Source organism: Spodoptera frugiperda, chromosome 13 (genome assembly GCF_023101765.2).
Source record: "Spodoptera frugiperda isolate SF20-4 chromosome 13, AGI-APGP_CSIRO_Sfru_2.0, whole genome shotgun sequence".
Classification (NCBI taxonomy): Eukaryota; Metazoa; Arthropoda; class Insecta; order Lepidoptera; family Noctuidae; genus Spodoptera; species Spodoptera frugiperda.
The window spans coordinates 5145364-5172395 of NC_064224.1; the positions used below are offsets into that span (position 1 = coordinate 5145364).

The 27032-nt window shown below is 35.0% G+C and overlaps 1 protein-coding gene across 1 annotated transcript; it reads left to right on the top strand.

Moving 5' to 3' along the window:
- The first annotated feature begins 10819 nt into the window (after positions 1 to 10819).
- On the top strand, positions 10820 to 22329 carry LOC118270481 (pro-corazonin). Its single transcript, XM_035586077.2, has 3 exons — positions 10820 to 10966; positions 21199 to 21425; positions 21733 to 22329. The coding sequence occupies exons 2-3, from the start codon at positions 21207 to 21209 to the stop codon at positions 21823 to 21825; spliced, it is 312 nt and encodes a 103-aa protein (XP_035441970.1). The 5' UTR covers positions 10820 to 10966; positions 21199 to 21206; the 3' UTR covers positions 21826 to 22329.
- Positions 22330 to 27032: the final 4703 nt, after the last annotated feature.

Consider the following 27032-nt stretch of genomic DNA (forward strand, 5'->3'; position numbering starts at 1 on the left):
TATAATGCCGAAATAATGACAATGGATTCTACCACTGCGATCATAGAGTTACAATCCCTTTGAACGCCACAATCGTATCAATTTCAAATAGAACTTTTATTTTGCTCGTTTGTCATTTGTTTTTCTTTATTGCCAAATTGTTGGTTACCTTTGATTCGTAAGATACGTACTATTTTGGGGGCAGTTTGTAAGATAATCTTGACAAGAAACAAACAAGTAATTAATGGTAGACAAGTAAGTATTTTTGATAAAGTGCTATTATTTAGTTTTATATCTTTTAAATTTGTGTTTTTTATAATAAAAGTGCGAAAGTACTAATGTTTCTTTGTCTTTCTTTCTCGTCAAAACAAAGCGATAATACCTATGATTTGATTGTTTTTTGTGTCTGGAAAAGGAAAGGCGGGTTGAGGCTACTTTTTTTCTTTGGCCACGGGTAAAACGATTATAGGTTGACCATGCTACGACCAATATTCAAGCATAAATAAACATTACACAGTATACATACTTTTATAATCAATAGGGATTATGACGGGGTATTAAAATTATTTAATTAAAAATCTAATTAGTCCATCAGTCAGGCAATGAAAAAATATTAGACACGTATTTTTTATTTTGTTATATAAGATAACTACTTAAATAAAACTAATCAAAGTTTAGAAGTGGGATACATAATTTCTAAGTATAAAATGTACATCGTATTTCAAATCGAAATATCTTCGAAAATATTCTTACAGTTACAGTTACAGTTTTTGCTAAAAATAGGAATTTTCTATGAATTCTGACTCGCACAATTCTATCCTTTGCATTTAGTGGAATTTCTTACAATTAAAAATTGACACAAAAAATAAGGAACCCAATTTCATCGATACTATCCGATCGCCAATGAAGCGACCATAAAGATGTTAAATAAATTCTTAAAAAATAATTATGAATAATAGGGAGTACGCCTTTGGCGCCCACAAAGTGACTTACTGGCCCTCAAGGATTAAAACAACAATAACAGTTACGAAAAGAGACGAATTTCAATGTAAATTGATCGACGAATTAGAGTGCTAATTCGCTAGAGGCCGATTATTTTTTTACTTTTAACTTTTTTTTCTCAATTTGAAATATAGCGTGGGCAAATTACTTCTGATGGAATTAAATTACGTACCTATGCTTGCAAACTTTCGTTTCCCTAGGGTTAATAAATGGAGAAGTTTTTAGTAAGGTGTTGTTAAATGTATGGAGGTTGTCATTACGAAGTTAAAGTTAGTCTTTGTATGCACTCTTGAGGATAGTACTCAGTTCATTGAAGGGAGGTCTTAAGTAAGTTATGAAGTCCACAAATGGATCATGCTTTTCTAGCAACATTTGTTTAATGTTTGTATTAGGAGTTGTTTTTAAGACAGACATTAAGTACATTAACTAAGGCTTAAACTTATTCGACACCTCAAGGTTGGTAGTATACGTGACAGTCACTCGAATAACAAGAAAGAAAAATAAATATACGTCTTCATTTTGTCAAGTGTGGGAGTCATGCTTCTTGACTCGACCGGAGTGATACCAAGGCCTCACAGAAAACCGACGTGAAACTACGCTTGCTTATGTTTCGTTGTTATTGTTGCCGCACATTAGGATTTTCTCCCGTGTCGTTGGTGCGTTCACAAACATACAAGTTCACATACACATGATATATATTTGACAGAGACCGAGCAGTAGCACTGTCTGATAAAGCCGAACCGTTTAAATTGGGATCTGCACCACGCCAGTTAAATATGAAGATGGCAAAGCGAAGACGCTTTTTTGTTATGACCATAACAAAAAAGTTGCGACTAACTCAGGTATTAGCCTAAGTGATGAGGACGATAATAAAATACAAGTATGTAATTATAACATTAAAATTATAATTCCATCAAATAATTAAAAAGAAATCTTCAACTAAAAAGGTTATAAAAGAGTTAATTTAGTAACAAAACGTTTCGTGGATGAAAGGTTTACAAAGCAACGACTTATCAATCAATTTTTCAGTGAAAGAAATAATTGGGGTTGGCTAATGATAGGTTAGTCAAATGCTTGAAGCCTTTCTAAGGCTTTTTAAAGAGTTCCGATTTTCCGAAACACTTTTCCGGCGGATGAGAAATTTTTCGGTACAATTTTAATTCGTTCGTTATCTTTCTGGTAGATGGAGACGATAAGCCAGTTGTTTCAGAAGTTTCTGTTGATACTAATCTTTGTGACATTGAAATTTTGAGTTTTAATGTTATGGTGGGTTGGTAGGTGGGTAGAGTGGTTGTATGTTTTGTCTATATTTTTTTGGTATTTGGAAAATTCAGTCAAAGTAAAAGTAAATATAATGAACACAACACAATAATAATTGAACGTTGTTCCAAATAGTTCATTAAATTCAAATAATTTCATTCATTGTAATATGTTCAACTAAATTAATTATTTCCATGTTCATTTGGCAGAAGGCGGTTCTCTAGAGTATTCTAGAGCCTGTGAAATCAGTCCTAAGTTAGTTATGCTTACATATCACACCGCACATCAACAACCTATAAGAGAGCACTGCTGACCAAATCTCTCATGGAGAAGTTTTGAGCATTAATCACTACGCTTGCTCAATGCAGGTTGACGATTTCAAACTTTTAATTAGAAATTATAAGCCCAGGTTTCTTTTCGATGCTTTCTTTCACCGTTTATCTAATATTCTGAGAAAGTACAAATAACTTGGAAAAAGTGACATTGGTACTTGCTGTTGGTAGGTTTCGAACCCACACTCTCATACATGAGAAGCGGACATCTTAAACCACGATATTTTACAACACTTTTCAAAATTTTTATTACCTACATTTAAAATTACAAAAGCTATTTAAAATATGATTAAGTGAACTAAAGGCACAGCTAAGAATTTCCTAATCCACAACCAAAAATAACTGACTGAAAATCTGAAACAAGACAAACTAAGTTTATTTTTAGCCACAATCACATTCAACTACAACTGACCCACGCATCATTTACATGTAACCTATTACAAAATAGACATTAAACAATTAAACCCAGAGGCTATAAACCCTACCCAAAGAGAACCACTAGTTTAAAGTAATTCAAGTAATTCAAAGCTCCTTGCATAGTCTCAGTAGGGATATCAACACTACCACTCGCAGTTATTAATTAATATGACGCGTTGGATGTCACAAATTATACTCCATGGAATGATTAGAAGATTATAAGCTGTCCCTAGATCATTAACAACCCCTCTCATATCGATGTGGATAGTTTTCTAGATGTGCTACAGAAATATGTACCTAGTGTTATTTTTCTTAGGCGTAATAATATTTTTGTCGTATTATCGTCTTTGGTCGAATGGTTGGGTAGTTAACTGTTGGCTGAGCAAGTGGTCTCTCGTTCGAATTTCGGGTTTGACAAAAGGTTACAAAATGTTTAGCACGGTGACTATACTAAACACATAATATAATATATTTGTAGTTTTGTTTAAAAAAATACGTTGCCCGACATTAGGATTTTTTCCTGTATTATGGGTGCGTTTACAAACATACAAGTTTACATACACATCACAACCCAGACACGAAACAATAATTTGTGTATCCCACAAGGAGATGCTCCGTGCGGGAGCCGAACCCGTTACACGTTAAGCGGCAGCCAGTTGCCTTGCCACCGCGCCAACCGCGCAGCAGATTTTTGGTGTATACGATAATATTAATTTGCTTTCTCTTACTACATAATATAAGGCAAAAATTGACGTCGTTTTATTTTCTGGCACATTTTTCTTAGTAAAGCAAGAACGTCTAAAAATGGTTACGTGATGAATTTTTAACCTTATTACTTGCCTATAAAATGCACATTTCCATAAAATTTTAAAGAAAGACCATATTTTTTGTCAACGTCCGTATTGTTTGATAAGTTGATAAGGTTAAGTAATTTTATTATTTTATCAACCTTATGCTTCAAAATGTTTGCTGTTGACATTACGTAGGTGTAGGCGTAAGGCACCGCGTAGGCTTTGCGTAGCGGTTACGGCGTAGCGCGTGAAAGCTACGAGCTACGCGCTACGAAACTGTCTAAAAAGCTTTACATACAACGTGAGAGAACTGATGAAAAGATATTCTGAATGCCTAGTTCGAGTTAGTTTTACACATTTATGATCTTTGGCGCTCTGATTGGCTAGCTGCAAGGTACCAAATCAATTAGAGGGCTAAACACAGTAACGTAAGGATTGCATTAACATAAAACAAACGTGACCTAAACACCCACAGGTGTGGAGATCGCGTCTAGGCAAACATAGTCTAGTGTGCCCTTCAGTTATAACTTGCCGCTCGATCAGAACCAGACCCGTGTGTATGGCGCGTCGCGTTTCCGCACCTGAAAGAGCTATCAGACTATCACGGATGGAGCCCAGTAGGGCTGCTACCTGATCCGGAGCTGTGGACTACCTAGCGGGTTTTTCGGGGTTCCAACTCGAAAAGCAGGATTAGGAACAGGGTAGTTTTTAGTCAATAAGAGTCTGACATTCCCTCTCGCTTTGCTCAAGCTGGGAGAAGTCATTGGATTATTTTGCCTCCGCAAAAAAAAGACGAAAATTCAAGCCAGTTTCAGTACCACGTCTACATCAATGTAACTTCTATACATATCTTAGAAATACGTAATCATAATAACATCTATGTAATTATCAATTCCATGAGAATAAATAATTATAAGGGAGACTAGTTCGCTATGAGTATATTAATTTGGATCAACTTGTTGACGTTAACTAATTATATTATTGTATTAGCGTATTAATGTGTGTGTGTGTGTGTGAGTATGTGTGTGTGTGTGTGTGACGTCAATTCATTAACTATATCAACAAGTTTAAGATTATTAATTTATATGTTTTTTTCTTCGCCCTAAAATACAAGACTATTTTATGTATATCTAGGTATCAGAAATCATGTTATCCTGCCTCATATAGTACTTTTAAAACATTTAATTGTTATTACCTGATTGGTTGGTTCATTCGCACCGATCAATCAGAGCAGCGAACGCGCTCTCGTTTCGATTACTTTAAACGTAAAACAAACTTGTACTAAGGGTACAGAAGACTAAAGAAGTATCTGTGGATTTTTTACTCACTAACACCATTCTTATACTTACTAGTTCTACCAGTAAGGGGCATCAGGTTATCTAAAAGACTAGTAGACAGAGTATTCTCGCTTCACAAGTACATTACAACAATTTCCTGACTCCCACAGTATAACACGAAAGTGAACTAGCAAAGCAATTTATTGGCAACGATAATTGATGCAGGATGTCATAAGGTTTCAACCACAGGTGCTACAACACACTACTACACACAGTTTGCACCACTCAATCAAGTTAAACATTGAAATTAATTAACCAATAACCATATACATGAGGCAGTTTAATTTAGTTCCATATTTCATGTTTTGGTAACACATGTATGTAGCTACCTCCAAATAGTTTTTATTATGTAACCCTCTAATGAGTTTCGGTTCAGAAGGCGTTTTGTTTTGGTCTTCGTGGAATGTTTGTGATATATTTGTATTTGTACCTATAAGTATTATTAGGCAGTGATTTCGTAGGGTTCGATGTACTTAAATATTTGATTATTTTAATTTATTGAAGAACATGTCAATGACCGCAAATGGAAACTAGTAATTTTCTTCGCCTCAAATGATAAATTCTGATTTGTTTCGTTGTAGGATCCAAGACATAGTTGTTCATATCCCTGGGATGCACTAGTCTTAAGTGTGGGAGAGCCATGCTTCGTCACGAATGGGCCGGCTCGACTGGAGTGATACTACGGCCTCACAGAAAACCGACATGAAACCGGCGTTCTGTCAGTGAGGCCCAATTACCCAACAATCCTTAAATGCCTAACCCCCAAAATGTCCGGCAATGCACTTGTAAACGCCTCTGGTGTTTCAAGTGTGGGCAGTGGCGATTATTTATTACCATCAGGTCATCTGTCTGCTCGTTTACGCATATTCCATAGAAAAGTCTTCATTGTTTCGGTGTTTTCATAGATGATTTTTATTAACTGTAGATCCCAGCTTAAAGGAGTTTCAAAGAGTTGCTTAAGCGAAGTTGCTGATTACATAAAAAAGTTGCACTTATGTCATGTGTGTCTATGTCTTTTTTTAATGAGTTTCTCATTCCCAAATCTGTCAGAAAATGGACGCTGAAAGTCGTGACGTCAAAGATCCAAAAAAATCTGTAGTAAGTATAGCGACAAAAATTAGAAAAAAGCAATTTGATTTTGTTAAGCACTTAAAATAAGAAGTGAAATAAGTCTTCTTATTAATCTTGAAATTATATCAAAACATTGAGGCTACGTGGTTTTGATTCTAAGCATGTTGTTAACTTTTGAAACAATTTGTCGTGTTTATGTGACACGATTTTCTTTAAGATGTTACGGTCGACCACGAAATAACGTAAGGTAATTATTTTAGCGCAAAGCCAAAGAAACACTGCTGAGACGATGACGTCAAAACAAGAGCGGTAGCCTACGTTTTAAATTAAAATTAACCTTAAGATAACAACACTGGTTGACTTCATTTCTTTAGTATTTAGGTATATGAGTGTGTAAGTTTAGATTTACCAATAAGTATTACTAGGTGTCCAATTAACTGGAAGAAATCGCCTTGTGTGATAAACGTCCGTACCGAAATTACTTTTATGTACAATGTAAACTAGTAAGCTTTTATATTTTTGTAATAACTATCGTGAGACATAATAAAGTAACTAAAAATCACGGTTTACTCACGTATATTAATGAAGAAAAGCTCTACTAGTTTCGAGTCACAGAGGGACTCTTCTTCATGAGTAACGTCCGCAGACGCGGCGACGTCGCTCATGTAATTTAATAAGTTGTTGTAAATGTGCAAGAAAGTTTAAAATAAATACCTACATGCATACTATCGTGATTTTAAATCAATATTCTGCGTTAAGGAGTAACGTATTAAGTTCACTAAAAAAAAAAAAAAAGAAAAAAGAAAGTAAATTATCATAAGTTTAACTTCTTTTAAAGATGCCATTTTTTATAATTTCCAGTAACTTGGCTGCCAATAACCCGTTCTTATGCCATTATTCTTTATTTAAAAACAATGACGAATTAAAAATTACAGGCAGCGTGGGAGGCAAATGATTCCTTTCTTTTTCTTTTGGTAAAAAATTTACAATCTTTAACGTAAGTTGTATTTTTTTACAAATAATTTTTGTTAGTTAATTTTGGTAAGATTAAAGTGTAATCCCGGAGGTTTAAGACGCCTTCTCATGCATGAGAGCGAGGGTTCGAAATCTACCAACGGTAAGTACCAATGCGACATTTTCCGAGTTACATGTACTTTTTAAGATTATTTAGACACCACTGACAAACGATGAAGGAAAACATCATGATGAAACCTGGGTTTTATAATTTCTAATTATAAGTTTGAAATAACCAACCCGCATTGAGCAAGCGTGGTGATTAATGCTCAAACCTTCTCCGTGTGAGAAGAGGCCTTTGGTCAGCTATGGGCACTTATAGGCTGATGATGATGATGTATTTAAGAGTCTTGCATTAAGTACAGTGCATTCGTTCGTTTTACTATAAATTCATTCCCCTATCTAAGAAAACAAAAGACGTTATGGAATGGTTCGAGTCCTTGGTCCCATGGAATATTCCATTATATTTGAGGGAAAATGCAACAAAAACAAACAATATTTTTACAGGGTATTATTTTCTCGTCAATTTTTGCATAAATGTCCAGGAAACATTGTATTTTTTTTTTTTCAAGTTTTTTAGAGCTATATACCAATACCTCTTCTATTTCCAATCGTCAAACTTCCAAAAGGTTGGCTACGTCCTTGTAGGTAATTCCTCTAGTGTTGTCCATGATGGGTGGTCATGATTGCTTACCATCAGATGATCCACCTCATTTGCAGATCTCATAAAAAATATCTGTATTTTTAATACTTAGGTACAAGTTTATTGTAATAGGCCGTTAATTTTAGTAAAACTGAATAGTACTTACTTACTTCCCTTTCTTTAAGGGGAAAATCATCCAATGTCTTCTCCCGCCCCGGTAAATCTGCAGCTCCGGATCAGGCATCAGCCCTACTGGGCCTCATCTGTGGTGGAAAAGTCATCCCTAGTGATTACACTATAATTGGTAAGTTTAAAATCCTTGTTAACTAAAGGTAGCAAATGTTAGCAGTGCACTTCCAAAGTTATTCCATAAACACAATTTAGGCGTAAGTGGCTAAAAGTATAACACACCTACCTATCTTTAAAATCTTGATATTATCAAGAGAAAATCCTTGTGACATTTTTATATTTTCTTAAACGAGTTGAGAAAGGGTTGAATCAGTATCTAATAGAACTTATTATTTCACGTTTGGGCGCGTGGCGTAAAGTTAACCGCGTGCGCGACTTGTTCCATAATGGGCACAAAAATGATGCTACGAATGAGTGACTTTTCGTGTATGAAAGTATGACTATGAATTTAAAGACAGTAATCTTTTTTTTTATTGTTCAAAACATAATTGTTGGTTGGAAAAAAATACGGTATCTGTTACACTTCTTTTGTAGTAAATAAACTCATTACCTATTAGATGCGTAAAATCATTTAAAAAAGTCTTTGTGTCAAATAAAATATAATAATATTATCTTCCAAAGAAGTCCAAATATCATCGATGCAAAATTTTGAAGAGGTATGATAATTATTGAAGTGAGGAAGAGCCATGCTTCGGCATGAATAAGTCAGCTCGACCCGAGTGACACTACGGCCTCAGATAAAGCCGACGTAAAACAACGCTTGCCTTGTTATGTTATGTGAGTGAGGTTATCGCAGGCCCAATTACCTCTTCCCAATCCCCGATTCCGCAACAACACTTAAATTCCAAACCCCCAACAGGCCGGCAACGCATTTGTAATGCCTCTATAGTTTCGGGTGACCATGGACGGCAGATCGTTTACCGGCCATATAAAATGCCATGAAAAATAATACAAAATTTTGTACGATGACAAGTTCAAGAGCGTTTCCGCTAAGTAGGTAAACCACTTTAAAAAATTAAAATTTGGATCGTAAACGCTGCATCACTTCTCTATTTAATTAAAAGCTTTTGGGGTCTTCGCATGATGGGACAATACGTTATATTTTGGTACGTACCTATAAATAAAACAGGCTTTAAATACTATTTTGATTTACTGCAGTTAACGGGGCATCTCATCTAATTAAAAATGTATACTCCAAGCCAGTAAGTCCAGTCTGGTTAAAAAATTCTTAAGATTCTTAAGGTTCTTAACTATCATATCGTGTCGTGACGCCTTTTTATCCCCGAAGGGGTAGGCAGATTATGGCACGAAATGCCACTGTACAATGTGCACCCACATCTCACCATTTGCGTTATAAGTCCCGGTATTTGCGTTATAGGGAGTGAGCCTATTACCATATACTGGACACATTTCCAGGCTCCGTGTTACGACTGAGAAATGTTTGAAAAGCCGGCAGCAGCAGCAGCCAGCAGTACTTTGCCCGACCCGGGACTCGAACCATCAAGACCTCTTGCTCGGCAACCGCACTTGCGAACACTCGACCAACGAGGCAGTCAATACTACTCTAGAGTCTTTTATAGTAGTTTTAACGCAATACAAATGGATAATTAATTTATCAGGACACATTAATTACTGTGACATAAAACGAAATAAGTATGGGATAAAAAAGAGCATAACAAAATATTTTAGAGGCAGGCAGAGGGTAACTCACCACCTATTACATGGGACTTACAACATAAATTTTGAAATGTGGGTGTACATTGGCATTATTTACCCTTCGGAGATTAAAGGCGTGAAGTTATAAAAAAATATTAATTATAATATATTATTATAAAATGTATATTTTTTATACAAGTATAAAAAGGAATTTTTTGCAACTGTCTCTGTCAACTGGGTTATAATATTTGATCGTTTGTCACCAAAAAGTATTGCACCCAGTACCCAAGGGGTATCTAAAAGCCGGTGACCCTGACTAATTGAATTACCTGCGGAAAGGGGAGTTAAACATTTCCGCGAATTGAACTTTAACTCCTTTATAACAATACTTATACTTCGGATTCTGAAGAAGTCAATGTTTTTTTTTATATTTATTTAAAATCGTCTTAATTATGTTTTTAAATACTACTTATAAAGTACAACATTAAATAATATTTAAAAATATAAAAATAGGGGCCTACCGATAGGGCTCCAGAGACAGAAAGCTCCTCACAATACTTGCTGTTTCAAGGAGCACTGCCTTGTACTTTTTTATTATTATTAATAGGTCTCCACGGACTCTTGGTCTGTATCCTCGTCATACACTTTTTTACAATAGTCTAATCAATATTTGTAGAGTAATTGTTTTATTTGCATTAAAATCAATATGGTCAAACTTATAATTAATTTCACATTTTAAGTCTAACTTCTATATGTTCTCAATTTTGTATTTTTTACTAAGAGAGATAAAGTAACTTTGTGTTTGCTTAGTACAAATATAAGACCTGCTGGTACAATGCATGCAACAACTGTTTGAAATTGAAAATCTCAACATACTACCTATTTCCAAGATCGATCTCTCAAATCCTTCAAATAAGCAGCAGTCGTGGTTACCACTAGCTATTAACTAAACGCATTCATAATAAAATTTTTCATTATTAAAAAAAAAACAGAAAATCGTAGCATCGACGAAATTATAAGCTCATGGTAAAATAAAGGAAATATCAATTGAAAATTACACCCTTTCATTTTGCGTCTATTGTATAACAGCCCTGCTCATATAAAAGGGGGCGACGGGCCACACAGCAGCACAGTCAAGGCATACCTCCTAAGGAAACGGTCGTATAGTATCGCTCAACTGATTTCGAATTTCGAACACCATTTGTTTTTAAATTACATTCCATTCTGTGGACTTTGTGACGTCGACGAATTTGATTGGCCACCTTTAATTGAACGGTGAGTTGTTTTTTTCCCTATTTTTTTTTTGAAATAGGAATTATTGTGCAGTAATTGAGTTTTTGTATTTTTTTTTTTCAAAAAAGGAATCCGAACATTGAATCCTGTCTTAACAGAAATTCTTTTTTTAAATGCATTCTAAACGACATATTACATTGAAGTAAATAAAATTGCATTTTAATGCCCAAGTCATAAGATACTATTTGCATTAACAGCTTAACACCAACCAATAACATGTAGAATTGTCATTAAAAGCATGAGGCGTAAAAGCAAACAAAACACACAAATGGCGAATAAGGAAAACCAAAAAAAAGTTTGTTTGCATTCCCTGAACTCAAATTAATAAAAACAAAAGAACAAATTGTTAAAACAAACTCTGTATGGTTGCAATTATCAATATAAGCACAAACATGTGTATCGGTCTCATAGCTAGCTTTTCGCCTGCGGTTTTACTTGTGAGAAAAGATATAAATATTATATGACTATTGTTAAACATACATTTAGTGCTAAAGTATTCAATTTCTAAGATATTTCAACTGCCTTTCTCGGAGACAATTAATGATTAAGTACTTAAATTATTCCTTAGTAACGATTTTGTTTCGAAAACGATTGCTAAGGACAGGATTAAGTAATCATTAATTGTCTGTGAGTAATGCCGTAAGTGTGATCGAGTAGACTATGTGTATAGTTTTGTTATACATGGTGTAATATTATATAACTTACAATGCTTCTATTATTAAATAAAAATTAAATAAATAGAATATAGACGAACATAGAAGCTGAAAGCAAACGGTTATAGAATTTTCGGATCATCATCATAAGACTTCCACAGTTGAATATAGGCCTCCCCCAATGACTTCCAGATAGGCCGGTTGGAAACGACCTGCATCCAGTGGCTCCCTGCGACCTTAATCAGGTCGTCTGGTCATCTTAGGGTGAATTTTCGAATAGTTCTGGAAAATTTGGATTCTTTGTAATCGGTTTAAAAATATTTGGAGTCACAAACAAACGATTAGTTACGTCTTTTTTATAACTAGGTAAAACTTATTCATATATCGATACCAAGTGAAGAAATTTTCCCATTTTACCAATTAAAAATTGAGAAAAAAATGTAGGTTTATAGATATCAGACGAAAAATTTACCTAATAACAGTTCCGTGATACCCAAACCAACTGCTCAACATGGTGATTAATGCTCAACTCTTCTTCGTGTAAGAAGAGGCCTTTACCTACTCAGCAGTTCGGTTCTTTGTTCAAATATTCAAGTATTTATTGCATCCATCATATGCATAGGTGGGGGAAATACAGTATTAAGTCACAATTATTGACAATGTCGGGCACAGCTAATTATAATATTTGTAAAATTCGTAAGAGAGAGGAAGGGCATTTTTATCACATTAGAATGAAGACAAAAGTTAGTCTTGGTAGCCCTTTGTAATTATTTATACGTACTTACTTCAAAAAGTTCCAACTCTCCGTTTCAATTATCCTGTAATTATTTATATTTACTTACTTCAAAAAGTTCCAACTCTCCGTTTCAATTCAGAATTGAAATGTCACATGCAAAACATTTTTTTCAACTTCCTAGAATAATCGATGTGTAGGTAAAGCTTTTCAGGATATTGTTTACATATGTATAAATAACGTAACATAACATCGCGTTTTTTGCCCTACACTAGGATTTTCTCCTGTGTCGTGGATGCGTATACAAACATACAAGATCACATAGACTTCTAAATGTAACACCCTAACTTTAGGCAACGCACTTGTAACGCTTCTGGTGTTTCAAGTGTCCATGGGCGGCGGCGATTGCTTATCATCAGGTAATACGACTGCCCGATTACCGGGGTGTTTAAAAAAAAAAACCAATTTTCTCTAGTTGCCACCATGAGTATTTCCTTTAAAAGCAGCTTATTGCCATACGCCGAGAATAATTTTATACTCTGAATTAAATATTTAAAATATTAAACATTTATGACAGAACTGGGAACTGAACTGAAACACTCGACCTACGAGGCAGTCAGTGAATATTGTAACTTACAACTAAAGCAGATTAAAAACAAAAAGCTTCCCAAAACTGCTTACGAAAAACTACTGTAAAGGGAACATACACCCATGGGTAGTACTAACCCACGTACAAAGCAAAACACAATTTATATCATTTAGCATAAGGACTAAATCTAATTGCCGTCAGCACCATCATAAGTTGGAGATTGGAGTGGTCATTTATATGAGTTACGTTAGCAGAGTCCGGACTTTGAACAAATTACTCAGTACATTGTGTAAGTGAAGTACTATAACTAAGTATAGTGTACTAGTTGTATAACTACCTCATTTGTGGTCGCAAGTCTGATTCCGACCAAGGGGGTTCTGATTCCCGATATGAAACGCCAGACCCCTTACATGAGTGGACAAAGTATAATTTGACCTCCTTTAGTCGAGTTTTCGAATATTCTTAGTGGTTAATATAGCATGAGTTCGGGATTGGACTTGGTAAAGCTTTAGTTTTACCATTTCTTTAATAAGGTTCATGATTTAACTGGTGAAGATTAAGAGTGTGAAAACAAAAAAATATCGAATGATATTAATGTATACCATGTCAAATTGTATAAAAATGTAACTTTTTACCCTCTGCCTACATTCAGCAGGCTTACTACGAGTTTGTTTTGGATTATTGGTTTTTCAAAAATTCATAGTAGTAGCACGAAGTGTGGAATTGTGCCCAGTATTTGGGAATAGGCTCACCTACTATTACATGGGATTTATAACACAAAGGGTGAAAACTGAATGCACATTGTATAGTGGCATTACGTGCCGTAATGCGCACCTTTACCTATACATATACGGGGATAAAAGGCGTGACGATAAAAAAAAAACTGTATCAAAATCCACACAAAACACGACGTTTCGACCATCAGTGACGTCACACGGAGACATCTAAGTGAGCCCAACATTCCTTACCACCATTAAAGGCTAGTATTGCCATGAGTTAATAAAAGTCGTCTATACACTCTATACAAGTATACACCATACTTCCTCGTTAGAAATCTGATCCCATTCCTCCTTGGATGACCAGAGGTAATTATTGAGGAACCTGCGAACTAATCACGTAGTGGGGACGGGGTTTTGTGCAACTAGTGTAGCATTTTCTTATGTCTGTTTTAAGTAGTTAGTTAGAGTAATTCAGTTAGTATGGTATGTCTGGGTTTAGTCACGTTTTTTGTGCATCTCAAGGCTCATCGTATTTTAACTTTTAACAAATCTAAATACTAGATTGCTTATTCTTGAATCTAATACTAGTGAATCTCAAGCATCATCATCATCAAATTTTAACTTTTAACTTGAATCCAATTTCGATCGGTCGACATTGATAATATGAGTCGTAGTGGCCCGGATACCAAAGACGATTCTCATGTATGAGGTCGCGGTTTCCAAACCTACCAACGGCAAGTACTAATGTGACTCTTTCTGAGTTGTGCGTACTTTCTCAGATTATTTAAACACCACTGATTAACTTCCAGTCCCTGATTCCCCAACAACCCTTTAATCGTAATCCACAAAACGCCGGCACGCACTTGTAATGCCTCCGGTGTTTCGGGTGTCCATGGTCCACGGTCAGTTTACCATCAGGAGATCCGTCTGCTCATTTATCGGCCTATACCGTAAAAAATTGCCGGCTAAGGCAGTACCTACAATGTATCTAACCACTACTTTCGAAATGTCAAACGATCTGAACAAAAACCTCTTTAAAATTACCAACAACAAACAAACAATGTTATGCAACAAAATCAACACACCTAAGAGAAAATGTGAAGTTACAGAAAGCCATTAACTCGTTCCATGACGAGTATCTATCGTAGCTAAACGCTGAAGTAAATATAATACGTACACCCCTTTCTTTAGGCCTATAATTGTATAACTTACTATTGTCTCCTTACAATTGCGTTTCCTGATTGTCTTACGTCTATGAATACATAATTATTATTATGAAGCTGACAGCTTTACATTTGTTTATATTAGTCTATGAAAGCGTAAGTACGTGTAAGATAGGTAGTTTGCTAATTTAGAAGGGTGATTGCACGTAACGTGAATTTGACTAGAGGGTTGCTGCAATGTCTCATGGATTCAACCTATGCACAGAACTTCTCTTTATTTTTAAAAACGTTATACGTATACTCGATCACATACACACACATCATCAGCCTATAAGTGGCCATTGCTGGCCAAATACCTCTTTTCACACGGAGAAGGTTTGAGCATTATTAATCACCATGCTTGCTCAATGCGGGTTGGCGACTTCTCTTTTTAAAAGCGTTGTCCCGCGTTTCGACTTTCTCCTGTATTGTGGGTGCGTTTATAAACATACGAGTTCACATGCACATGGCACCCCAGACCCGAAACAACAATTTGTGGATCACACAAATAATTGCTACGTGCGGTATTCGACCAGCTACACGTTGCACGGCAGCAATACGTTTGTACGGTTGTACGATTATCTCGCATTTGCATGAACCGATTTTCAGCATAGTATATTTCAGACTTAGGAAAAGGATTTAAGTATATTGCCAGACCTCATGGAGGTTCGCACTTTAACCATTGAAGACGGATCAATTTATTTAAAACATTTTTTTTATATTGAGAGTTCTTTGAACAAGATCCACCGTGCTCTAACCGTGATGTCTTGTCTTGAAGTCCAATACTAAAGATGGACCTTATCATGATGTTAATATTTTCCTACAATTTGCGAACTCAAATCAGTAGTTTAACGTTATACAAGTAAACATCAATCACATTTGGGCGGCTGGCTGTTACGCAAAATAGTAAAACGTGACCAAACACGATATTTATTTGAGTGCTTAAACGTTTTAGTTAATTTTTTGGAACGAACCTGAGCTAACCTAGTTTCGAATAAAAATCACGTTTATTACTTTCGTTTGAGAATATTATTTGTATGTTTCTAGAAAAAAGGTATACTGATGAGTAACTAGCTTTGTAATATATGTGCACATAATTTGTCAAATCGTCAATACTTGGGACATGGGTGTAAAGAGGTGGTTTAGTTAATAGTCAAGAGTCTGATAATCTGCTTATATCTTTCTTCTATATATTTTGTTTCACCCAACTGAAAAGGCTTGTTTTGTCCACCTAGGGCGGATAAAACATATCTAATGTTAAATCTCTATTAGATAGGACTCAAAGCTTATTTAACACTTTCAGAAGAAAAGATGCATTTTTACCCGACTGCCAAGGAAGGGTTATGTTTTTCGCGCGTATCTTGTATGTATGAGCCTAATATAAGAATATTAGGCTATTACATAATTGAGTGTAACAGTCGGGACCCATTAAATAAACTAGACTAAAATCATTCAATATGGGTCCCGACTGTTACACTCAATTATGTTTCGCATAAGATTATTATTTTTTGGGTATTGATTATGAAATTATTTAATTTTGTGGTAATAGCATTGCTATCTACACTTTTAGACTAAGCTTGTTTTTTACTTTTCAGTTTTTATTTAAAGTGTTTTTTATGCAGTCGGGTTTTTTAATTTTTTAAATTTATTTATTTATTTGGTAGATATTGTCCTAACATCTTTGCTAACGTCGAAAACTTCAAGCAAATCGTAGCCTTATTACTATAAGGCTACGATTTAAAATTACATATCTACGTCTCCATGACATAAAATGTAAATACCATATACATATTTCAGACTATGTAGGTATACATAAGGTTAATATGTATGCGTAGGCGACTAATTAGTTCGAGCGAACCCACGCCCTCGAGAAATTTCTAGAAATTGGCTTCCCCAGTCCCATTTTGTAGACAAAATAAATCCTAACTACGCAAATATATTATAGCACATACATTCCAACGACCACCATACAGGAAAATTGGCAAGTTAAACAAAAATCAATCGAAAGTTGTACGTAATAAAATCTCATATCGTTTTTCTCTCAGCAATTTTGTCTGGAGATAGTTAGGAGGCCGTAGTTTTTGACTTTAGAGTTTCAAGTAGCAGCGCGACAGTCGTCATTTCGTGTGTCGCGGAATTCTGCTCATGAATGTGAGCTTCTGGTATGGCTCAAGCTAGTTAAACCATAAATACGTACTACAGTTACCAAAATACTACAAAGTCCGATCGATTTCGATCACAGTGGCATTTCGATCATAGAATACAAACTCTACATGTTAAGACTTGATCTGACTTCGGGTATTACGACTTCAGTGATGTATTACTTCAGTAAGTAGTATGGATAGGGGATTAGGAATATCAAACGACCTAAAAAGTAATTAGGATTGCCAATGAGTTAGTCGTATATTTTATAACATTTAGTTCAGTAAAGGACTATACTATTGACAGAGACTGGGCAGCAGCGCTCTATGATAAATCCCAATAAACCCAAACCTTCTAAAATTGAGATCTCTAACTCTTATTGTGGAGATAAAAGCAAACATTACTCTCGACATATAAAGTATATTATCTATAATCTTCACAATTATTGTCTATTAAAGTACAGTTTATATTAGTTTGAGAGGCAGGGCTCATGAACTGTCTACAGATTTCTTCTGATTCTTTACATATTAGGTAAAAAATCCCTTAATAAGTATCTGCAACTACCTATCGGGTTACCGGGGCACCGGCTCGAAAAGCATGAGTAGGAACGGAGTGATTTTTGTGTCAGTAAGAGTATGACACTTCCTATCGCCTCACCCAAGGCTAGACATGTCATTGGATGATTTCTCCCCTTAAAACAATAAACAGTGACAGTCCACGACCAATTGAGCTTCAATCTGTAATCAATTTTTTAAATGTTGTAAGCTAAGCTAAGATACTTTTAAATTAAAGCCAGATCGAACTAATAGACAATGTTCAGGTATTCTACAGTTTTAATTAATCACGTAAGCGTCTCATTCTCAAAGGAATACCATCGCAACACACAATATATTGGAAATAAATCACACAACTTTTCTCTTCGCTGCGTCTGTTATATTTGCAGATATACAGCTATATGTATATGTTGTAATTACATATTTTTATTTTTAGTAGTACTGTACAGTATACAGTTTTAACTGAATCGAATCAAAAACAGATAAAACTATTCAATAAAACCATAAAGTGTGTAGGCTGTATGGACCTACGATTTAACTATACAGTCCGACTGTACAGTTAAAACTGCACAGTTAAATCGTAAGGTATTATATGTAGTGTGCAAGTGTGCATTCGTCTATTCGATGTCAATGAAGCAGCAAAACGTCGATCCTATTCATATTATTAAGACCTATTTATTTTATAAGTTATAATATTGTTGTGTTATTAGAGAAAGGTGTGGATTCAAAGACGATGTAGTAACAAGGATTGAAAAGGAATGTTACGATGTAACCATCGTATCCGTCATATAGAATGGATGGATGAAAGCAGATTTAATAAATATTAATAAAATAATGGGGCCGTCTGTAGAGGGCATCCCATACAGTGACCAGATTGACGATATATTAAAGAAGAATAAAATTAAAAGTACCCTTAGCCGACGAGCATGCATGAAAAGACTGATGACTGTTGATGAAGCGAAAGGAGTATGTAATGTTTGTAGCATTTAGCGTTCCATTGTCTCTGCCTAACCCCATGAGAGATAGACGTCAGGTTATGTTTATATGCATGTATAATTTATCCAAATACTATTAATTAATTTTAATGCTTTTCTAAACAAAATAACAATACACAACAACTAATAAACCACGTTTAAAGCCAACATTCATCCCATTAACCCAGAAGGTCACTTACGCGAAGCTAAAGTAAAAAAATAAATGAGAAAAAATGGCGTGTCACTTCAGGAAAATTGAAAATTGAATAAAGAGTTTTATAAAGGCTTTAGATCAGGTGCTTCCATGCATATAACAGTTGTTATAGCTCTTGTATTATATTATCAAGTGTAGGAGGAAACAAAATATTTTGTGAGCAAACAAAGGAGGTTGGTTGTATGCTGTGTTAATACAATATGTTAGAAAAACTTACGCATTTTTTGGATTTTAAACTAGTGTAGGTAAGTTTTTTTTATGGTATAAGCCGATAAACGAGCAGACGGATCACTTGATGGTAAGCAATCGCCGCTGTCCATGGACACCCAAAATACCAGAGGCGTTACAAGTGCGTTGCGGTCTTTTGGTGGTTAGGAATTTAAGGGTTGTTGAGGAATCGGGGATTGGGAAGATTGGGAAGCACAGTAACCTCTCTCACACAATGAAACACAACGCAAGCGTTGTTCCACGTCGGTTTTATATAAGGCCGTGGTATCACTCTGATCGAGCCGGCCCATTCGTGTCGAAGCATGGCGCTTCCACACTTTTTGTAAACTTGACTTGCACGTTTATAATATTTTTAGCTTTTAAATAGTCTCAATAACGACTTAATAACGGTACATTTGGGCATGTTTTTGATCTTTAAGGACTTTATGTCAAAAATCCATCTTTAGTAGAAAATTATAGTTAAGAAAAAGTAGAAATTAGTAGCAAAATTCATACAGTGAAATACCAACTCTATGTAAACGCAATAAAATTATTTTTTACATAACACCCCCAACATCTATTCATCGTGTCTTTTACAAATTTGGAATACCGCTCAATAAAAAAAAAAACAAAATCATTAAATCTTTAAACTCTCTCATCATTCTAATTTCAACCATTTCACTCAACATTTAAGGTTTCAAATAGATTATTAGGTGTCCTAGCTTGCTGCAATTTAACGCAATGTCCTAGAGTCTGATTTTCCAGCCAGTATTCCATTTATGAAGTGTGAAATAGCATGTAATAGGTATGCTATTTTATGAGGCTTCGTAGGTTTTATACAAGTAATTGAACTTGTATTTTGTATTTAAGATTTCCCATTTCCGACAAGTTTAGTTTAAAGATATTTCTTTTTTTCTTAGCTGGTGGATTCGATTTCTGAGTCAAGTAAAGAATTTTCGGGATATATTTCGGTATCGATGTTGTCTAATTGTGTTTAAGTAGGTAAGTATAAAGCACTAGTTCATGGGCCTATTATACATCTTCAGAGGTTTTGTTGTAATGACCACGATATCTTTTTTAAAATCTTCCAATGTCTTGTCCCGCCTGGGGTGAGACGAGAGAGTGTCAGACTCTTATTGACTAAAAACCAACCCGTTGCTTTTCGAGCCGGAGCCCCAGTAACCCGCTAGGTAGATCCAACACAAAATGAATTATTCCAATTATTACTTATCCTATCTCAAGAGCATAGAACACTAGAAGATCAATGTTTCTTAAGAAAGTACCTCACACCCATTCAATTAATAAGACAAACATTAAAAACATAAAATAAAAAGAACGACGAAGATAAAACGCCTTCAATAAAACCCGAATGCAGCTGTTCTCAATAAAATCGTCTGGTTGCAATTCTGCTCGAAAAAAGGACGAACAAATAATTTTATCGTTTGCATACATTACTTAGGACTTGGTTCTGTCCTTGAGCCAATACCTATCTACGGCCAACTGCACATGAAATAACTTCGTTTCTCATAGGTCGAATACCTATATCTTATGCTAAGTGCACATGACTTAATATCTTTTCTCATAAGTCGATATAACGCATGTAAAACATGCGTTGTAAACCAGTAACTTTTTAGATGACTTTTTTATTTTATGTGGGGAAAATCATCCAATGACTTCTTTACCTTGGACGAGGCGACAAATAGTGTCAGACTCTTGCTGACTAAAAACCACCGTTCCTACCTTGTTCTTTCGGCCGGAGCCCCGATAACTCGCTAGGTAGTCCGCAGCTCCGCGAGATGATCAGCCTAACAGCTGAGACGGGAGTTTTTGAGCAAACAGAGTACAATTTTTTATTAGGTTTGGGTTGAATTTGGTCAGAATCAAAACTTTAGAATAATAGCACGGAACTGCACGATGTATGGCAATAGGCTCACCCTTATTTTATTGGACAAATAGCACAACATTTTTAATCTAATTCTCGCCCTTCCCAATCCCTGATTCCCCAACAACTCTTAAGTTTCTAACCCCCAAAGGCCTGCAACGAACTTGTAACACCTCTGGTGTTTCAAGTGTCAATGGGCGGCGGCGACTGCTACCATCAGGTACCGGCGAGTTCCATAAAAAACTTGCCGAAAGTAGGCCGGTGTTACATTCATCCCTTAGGAAATAATCTACGGCGCCGTTATGAGTTCTGAAGTAACAACAATCCATATTTTCTTACTTCCAGCCACCACAATGGTTACCAACACGACCTTACTCCTCATCTTCGTGACCCTGGCGTCGGTGACAGCCCAGACCTTCCAGTACTCCCGCGGATGGACGAACGGCAAGAGGGACGGCCACAAGAGGACGGAGGATCTGAGAGAGATCGCCAATAATATCGACAAGATCCTCTCGCCCTGCCAAATTAACAAGCTCAAGTACATTCTGGAAGGAAAGCCGGTTACTGAAAGGGTTTGTACATGCTTTTACATAAGGTAGGTAGCTAATGTAAGATTAACTGGACTTATTTGGTGGTGATTAACGGGACATTTTTGGTGGTGATTAATGGGACTTACTTGGTGGTGATGGTGATTAACGGGACTTATTTGGTGGTGATTAATGTGTCTAAGAGGAGGGCAGCGGGCTAGGCATGAAGAACTCTCATTTATTAGTCATAACTTTGCTGTGGACAAAATTTAACCAGAAAACTCACTTAACATTATCTCTATCAGTTTTCTTAAATAAATAATTTACTAATAAACCTTTCTATTTTACACAGTTGCTGGTACCCTGCGAGTTGTTAGACAGCGAGGAATCTCCAAGGAGGTACACGGAAAGAAATCTGGACGCGCTCATGGAAGCTTTTCATTGAAAACCCCGTACTCTAGTAATGTGCCAAACAGAAGAAATATAATGACATTATTGATATTATTATTTCATAGTTATTAGTTAGGTAATACAAGGACCATTTTGATAGATTTTATTATTGTAATAATGTTTATTAAATCTCTATAAGTATTTAATTATTTACTCTTCTAAAGTAATGCATTTATGGCTGGATTTGTGCATTACTGAAATGTGTACACAGATTATACAGGAAAGAATTTAATTCCATTCGTTCATTCGTTTCGTTCATTCTTTTTTTATGTATTCTGTGGTAGGCGGGAGTTTCTATGAACTCTATGAATTAGATAAGAAATAAATTATTGTTTAGTAATTTCAATAATCATGTGGTTTGGCTTATTATTATGTAATATGTGCTATTTACTACATCCTACATACGAGTACATACTAAAAAATGTAAAAGTTAAACGATGTTAAAATGTTGACAACAATATTGTATTGTAACTTATATTGAAAATAAAAAGGTGAAAAATAGCGTCTGTTACCTAATTTCTTGGTTTACTTTTATTAACCAGTTACTTCCACGCAGTTTCGCCCGTTCTGATCAGCTCCTATTAATCGCTGCGTGATGTTTTATAGCCTAATAATTATACAATTCGGACTAGTAGTTCCGGAGATTAGCAAATTCCAACAAACAAACAACTCTTCAGCTTTTAGCAGAATTTAGCTCTGAGGTCCCTGGTCCGAAAGTAACTAGTTTCTGAGAATTTAACATTGATTTTGGTAAAAAAATCCCAAACTACAAAAATATAAAAAAATGCTGCTCAATAATTACCTAAGTGTAGATATAACAAAATTCACAACAGTTGTTTTCTCAAGGTACGTATAGATGCCTGTTCAGGGTTGCTCACCAGCAGTGGAGGTTACTGAGTATAAGGGTGAAATAGCTTTTACATACGTTCGTCATACTATGATTAATATATTATAACAGCGAACAAGCACTGCATTTACTTAAAAAATACCAGATTCGTTTTGTTACTGAGAATTACAAAATCACAAGAATGTGGTGTCTACTAGTAATAGGTAATTACGTAAATAAAAATAGATTTAGATTTAATACAGAAACAGTGGCAATGGGTTTAATATTTTATTGATATTGAAATAAAATATTCATACTTATTATTGTTAGTAAAATTACCTAAACTAATAAAATTAAATATCCTCTGTTCCGAGTACCTATTGAGTTAATCTTTGCTAGTTATCTTACCTGAAATGATGAAGAAAATAAGTCATAAAAAGTTTTTATACCTAGGTAGATATTTAATAAGTATTAATCGGTAATACTTTTGAGAAATTATTAGTCTTTCAGTTATGTAGCCACCTGTTATAGTTGGGTAGGCAACTATCATCTTAATATACTTTGTCCCTCTCAAATATTTTGTTTTGTTCTCGTAACCTTTCTGTTAAAGGGTTAAGTGCAGCTTCATTAACTTTAATTAAGTAAGTAAGTAAGCAAGGACCTACTAAAGTTTACAAAAACACGTCTTTCCCAAGAGAGTAGGTGTATACGTTATTATATAAGTATTTTGTTTTAATAATTCCCCCAAAACTCAAATACAGTAATTGTCCCAAAAGCTAACTACAATATACGGTACAGGAATTTTGGTACCTGATATGTGAAATTACAGAATTAACGTCGTTGTTTTATTCATTAAAAAGGTATGAAAACAATTATTAAAAAAAGTTAATTCAGTGCCATCTATGGGATTAAATACTAACTACGTACTTCAGTACTTTTACAAATTTAAGTTTGTGCAGCGCCATCTTGTATCAAATAGCAAAACTAAGATGCAACTTAACGTTCAAGTTCTTATAATAATACAGCTACTCGACACTAGATGGCGGTAAAACTGCAGTAAACATTTCAGTATTTATAAATATTACGTCTAGTCGTTTAATTGCGTAATAAATTGCAATTTCAAAACTAGGAATTAAAAAATTTTAAATTCATCGTATTTAAATTGAAAATTAAAATACATAACCACTGAAATACAATTCTTAAACTTAACTTCATAAGCATAAGGCTCAATATCGCGTAGCACACGACCAGTTAATTCGTGCACCATCCATCATTAGTGAACAAGCATCATTAGAGTTTGAGGGCCACAAGTTATGTGTTGGAAGCATTTAAAAGCAAATTAACTTGAACTAACTTCCATTGTAATTGCACTTAGATGTAGTCCCCACTTTTTGTTTTAAACTCATGAAAATAAAGTTGATACGAACATTATGTGGATACTAATGGGTACCTATATGTTAGAGGGAGTAGACAAATGAATTAAAGCTAGGTACATAATATTACGACAGTAGGTAAGTCAGTAAGTAAGTATGAGTACATACTAAGTGTTTTAATAAATACTCCCAAATACTAAGTACCTATATCTTGTTCTATGTTAAAATATTTACTAGATATCTTAATATTAGTTTATATATTTTAAGGGATAGGTGCGAACGAGCAGACTGTACCATGGATCGCCTGATGGAAGTGGTCAGCACCGCCCATAAAGAGGAGACGCAGTACTAGTGCGTTACCGTTCTTAGCAAAAGATTGTTGAACCGTGCATGATATTTATAAAACAGGTAAGGTTTTAAGAATATTTAAAAATCGAACGCACGGCTTACGCATGCAAAAGGCAGTCGCATATGTACCACGGTACGGTCAACATCAACACGGTTATACTTCACTTACTTATGTACTTACAAATTAAAAAAAATCCTTATACAAGATACATAGATAACCAAAATAAAAGACCCACCTACATAAATACCAAAACAACCTCTATTAAAAAAAAACCCCAATCATCAAAACCTATTTAAGCAAAAAAACTACTTAAAGTGTAATTACTAGAGATCAAAATTACGTAGCGTAGTTATAGTTTATGCGTGATTACAAGTAAATTGCTTGTATATGGCTCAACGAGCGAGTAATGATGGCTCAATGTGTAGCTGATGAAATTGGTCGTCTCGAGACGTACGGTTGAGACGTTTAGCTTGGTAGGGTTGGGGATGTGTCGATTAAATGTTTTCGCAATACCAACAGAATTTTGCAAAATGATGAATGAAAAATATATCAATGATCAAAGTGTAAAAACGGGACCCTATTACTATGAGCTTGTATTTAATTAATCGTTCCGGAGCTGCGGACTACCTAGCGGGTTTACCGGGGCTTCGGCTCGAAAAGTAGGAGAAGGAACGGGGTGGTTTTTAGTCTGTAAGAGTCTGACACTCCCTCTCGCCTCGCCCAAGGTGGGAGAAGTCATTGGATGATTTTCCACCTCAAAAAAATAAAAAAAAAATGAATCGTTATAGTTATAGGCAGTTACAATTTTCAGAAATGTTGTTTTACTGTTGATTTTATAACAAACAACAAATGAAATGAGAATGCATTTATAATGGGGTCTCCATTTAACAAATTTCGGTTTTAATGTTTTCAAATGATTGTTGTATAGGAACTGTTGTCTTCATCTTATTTAGTAACATTAAACAAAATTACCCAAGACACAGGAGAAAATCCTGGTGTGTAGCAACGTTTCCTTAGAGAAAAACCAAATACATATTTTAAATGGAAACAACCAAAATAGTGCCCGGTATTTACAATTCCAGTTATTTGAGATCTCAAACAACTGAAAATAATAAATTCCAAGTAACCATAAATAAATACGAATAATAATTTGAAAGTATTCGTGATTACGATCACGACGAAATGAAACTTATTTTACTAAAAACTGAACCGTAGTTACCGCACCACCAATACCGTAGACAATAAAATGTATAAAAAACTATCATCTATTAAATGGTATCATTTCTATTCTTCTAATTTGTAACTCCAAACGCGTCCATTAAGAGACAATTAGGGAAATAACTAGCACACTAATTAGAAATCGATATCGATACTTGGCGTGCCGCACTGCCCTGTCGATTGTAAGAATGAGATGCCATAGACTTAAATCCGTTTCCCGCCATCGCACAATCTGTACCACGCACCGACCAATCGCGAGCGCGGAGGGCGTTGCGCGACCACCAACCGGCGCCGCTGATTGGACGAAAATATTAAACGGGTTGCTCATAATAAAAAAGAAAAAAATGTATCGCAGCGTAAACCTTACAATTGAGTGCCACTTTTTGCTCGTGTTAAATTGATGAAAAAAGACTAGGAAAAATTGGTACAGAAATGTAATACAAAATGATTTATTATAGCAGTCTCTCAACTTTTTAACTTATTGGACATTAATGACTTTTGATTTTCCACGTTATTTTTGAAATTCGTTGTTCTTTTTTTTATTTATAGACACAGTGTTGCCAGTAATTTGGATATCTAATTTGGTAGATTTAATGCAGCGTCGGATTGCAAATAACTTTTTATTGTCCATTTTTAAATGGAAATGTAAGTGTGTCGTCATTTCTCTGTCAATTTATATAATTTTATGTTGCATTGCAGCCATTGAATGTGATGCGATAAGTTATTTTTATATGCGTTTTTTATTTATTTTTGTTGCTGAATTTTTACCGTTTGTCAAATTATATTAATGGGATAAACGGTACGGTACGGCGATGAATATTTAATTTCGGACGAAGGGAATAGAAATTGTCAATCTTATTTAGGAATATTTTACTGAAAGGCTTTGGAACTTTTGTGAATGTTTTAATGGTGTTCAATAGATTTATTCAACGTAGACTTCTACCCAAGAAGTATGGTGAAAAGTGGTTGTACATTGTATAGCGGCTGCCGTAATGTGCATCTCTGCCTACTCCTATGGGGATGAAAAGGCGTGACGTTGTGTGTTGACTACCCTAGAAGTATGTCTACTTATTTATTTCAACGTTTAGCACAAACACTTTATTTAGAAAAGAATTTTGGTAGTTAGTTTGTTAGTGAATCTCCTCAGTACCTAACAGTACTGACATCTTAATTTAATACTTTACTTGATGAAGGTGGTGACGCCAGTGCTGCAAACCTAGTAAGGTTTAGATGATTGTCTATTTTGGAGAAAGATACGGTGTAGCTGATATGAAATCTGCCGCCTAATATAGGAAATACTAATATAGGAAATAGTATGCAGACAAAATTGTGTGTGTATAAACTCTTGCTCGCAAAGGCAAACAGACAATGACAATAAATATATCGATAGCAGAACTAAAACCTTTGTCTACAAAACCTTATATTATATATGTCAT

Excerpts from the sequence above, each read along its gene's own strand:
- LOC118270481 (XM_035586077.2), top strand. The coding sequence starts at position 21,207 with ATGGTTACCAACACGACCTTACTCCTCATCTTCGTGACCCTGGCGTCG. Across the intron at positions 21,426-21,732 it reads GAAAGCCGGTTACTGAAAGG|TTGCTGGTACCCTGCGAGTT; the intron begins GTTTGTACATGC and ends TATTTTACACAG.